Raw genomic sequence first — 2,404 nt, 5'->3', positions numbered from 1 at the left:
TGGCAGCATCTAGTCAGCGACCCCTTGTATGATGAGTGTGTCTAATAAGGAGGCATGAGAGCTTTTTACTGCCTTTCCTCAATCACTGGACACAAGCAACACCACATACAAGAGCCTGCGTGCACCTCAGGAGCCTGATCTCCCTGCAGACCCCAGACCAGCACACGGAGACCCCCTGCCTGGGGTAATACCTGGTGACCCTGTGCCCAAACTCACAGCAGCATACCTAAGTGCCCATTGCCCAAGCCAACACCAGGATACCCCCAATACCAGCTGGGGACCCTAATAATATCAGGTTGCCCAGGTGCCCACAGTACCAGCCGTGGACCCTCTTGCTGGCAGCACAGAGAATTCTTCTCCATTTATGTTTGAGAAAACGCGCAGTATGGACATTAGGTGCAACCCTGGCACAGAGGAGCCCCGAAACACCAAACCTGGGCACAAGGAAGGCAAAGACTCCAGGGACAGCCAAAGCAGCCTTGGGGACTCTTACCTCAAAGAGCAGCAAGCCACGTACCCGGCTCCGGGAGCCTCGGACACCTGCGTCAAGTCCAAGAACGGCTCAGCCACCGATCCAGATTACTGCAGGAGGATCCTGGTCCGAGGTAACGTGCCAACTTCTGTCTCCATATGTCAGTCGCCCAATACCAGCTTGTATGTCCCGGTGCCAGACTGCCTCCGTCTTCTCCCCATAATATCATATCCCAGCTCCTGTGCCCCATGTTCTCATATCCCAGCTCCTGTGCCCCATGTTCTCATATCCCAGCTCCTGTGCCCCATGTTCTCATATCCCAGCTCCTGTGCCCCATGTTCTCATATCCCAGCTCCTGTGCCCCATGTTCTCATATCCCAGATCCTGTGCCCCCATCTTCTCATATCCCAGCTCCTGTGCCCCATGTTCTCATATCCCAGCTCCTGTGCCCCCATGTTCTCATATCCCAGATCCTGTCCCCCTATCTTCTCATATCCCAGCTCCTGTGCCCCATGTTCTCATATCCCAGCTCCTGTGCCCCATGTTCTCATATCCCTGCTCCTGTGCCCCCATGTTCCCATATCCCACCTCCTGTGCCCCCATCTTCTCATATCCCAGCTCCTGTGCCCCATGTTCTCATATCCCAGCTCCTGTGCCCCATGTTCTCATATCCCAGCTCCTGTGCCCCATGTTCTCATATCCCAGCTCCTGTGCCCCATGTTCTCATATCCCAGCTCCTGTGCCCCATGTTCTCATATCCCAGCACCTGTGCCCCCATGTTCATATGCCAGACTCCGTACCCTCACAGCAACCAGCATGTCCTATACCAGCCATCGTGAACCCTTCAGTCTCTGTACTGGAGGAATATTTACCTTCATGTCAAATTCTGCCAACCATTGAGTAAGGGAGCCTACAGGACAAGCGTCCCTCATCTCCGGGACTGATATGGGACTCACTGGTCTCCATTGCCCTAGTCCAGGCTCCATACCAACAATACCGGCCTCTGTCCATCCATACCATTTTGTCCCCCCATACCAGCCTCTGTCCCCCCATACCAGCCTCTGTCCATCCATATAAACCTCTGTCAATCCATATCAACCTCCTACATATTATATTATCCTTTTTGCCTCTATAACATCATTTTACCTACCATATCAACCTCTGCCCTTCTAAAGTTGCCTTCTAACCCTCATACCAGCCTCTGTTCCTCTATAGCAGCCTCCTGAACAGCATACCAGGCTCTATTTCATGTCTGTCAGACTCCTACCAACTATACAGACTTTACACCTTCATACCAGCCTCTAATACACCCTACAAGTCCTGTATTTCTACAGCAGTGTGGTACCCACCATACCAACCTCTAGTCCTGTCCTCCAACCCTCCAACCACCATGCCAGCCTCTAGTCCTGTCATCCAACCCTCCAACCACCATGCCAACCTCTAGTCCTGTCCTCCAACCCTCCAACCACCATGCCAACCTCTAGTCCTGTCCTCCAACCCTCCAACCACCATGCCAACCTCTAGTCCTGTCTAAAAGCTTCTTACCCACCATGCCAGGCTCTGTGAGGACAATTATCTGTCCTCATACCGGTCCGTGTACAGCAGAGGCTCCCCGGGGCAGAATCCCGGCATTGCTCCCCCAGCGCTCCTCTCACTGACCCTAATGGAGGCTCCCTGAATACCCGCAAATCATCCCCGAAAATGAAATGTTTGATTTCATCAAGGAGAACTCTTCCCGCAGCGCCCCAAATTCTGGGGAGACAATCATCAATAATTCCGATCAAATCCGCCCTGAGCACCCCGATAAATATCCACTTCATTACCCCCGAGAACCAGACGATAATACTACAGAGAACTATTATTATTTCATGATTTATATCTGTCATCCCCGTTATTCTATTATTATTATTATATCATTATTATTATTACACT

At 51.7% G+C, this 2,404-nt stretch overlaps 1 protein-coding gene across 1 annotated transcript in view; it reads left to right on the top strand.

Annotated features, from left to right (window-relative positions):
• Positions 1–333: 333 nt before the first annotated feature.
• The window catches only part of VAX1 (ventral anterior homeobox 1), a 4,540-nt gene continuing 2,469 nt past the window's right edge, over positions 334–2,404 (top strand). The window contains exon 1 of the mRNA XM_018575244.1: positions 334–605. Within this exon, the coding sequence (XP_018430746.1) occupies positions 365–605 (241 nt within the window). The 5' untranslated portion in view covers positions 334–364. The remainder of the gene's footprint in view (positions 606–2,404) is intronic.

The sequence above is a fragment of the Nanorana parkeri genome, unplaced genomic scaffold (assembly GCF_000935625.1).
Source record: "Nanorana parkeri isolate BGI_ZX_2015 unplaced genomic scaffold, ASM93562v1 scaffold3678, whole genome shotgun sequence".
NCBI lineage: Eukaryota > Metazoa > Chordata > Amphibia > Anura > Dicroglossidae > Nanorana > Nanorana parkeri.
The sequence above is the reverse complement of the archived record's forward strand: the minus strand, read 5'-3'. Positions and strand labels throughout refer to the sequence as shown.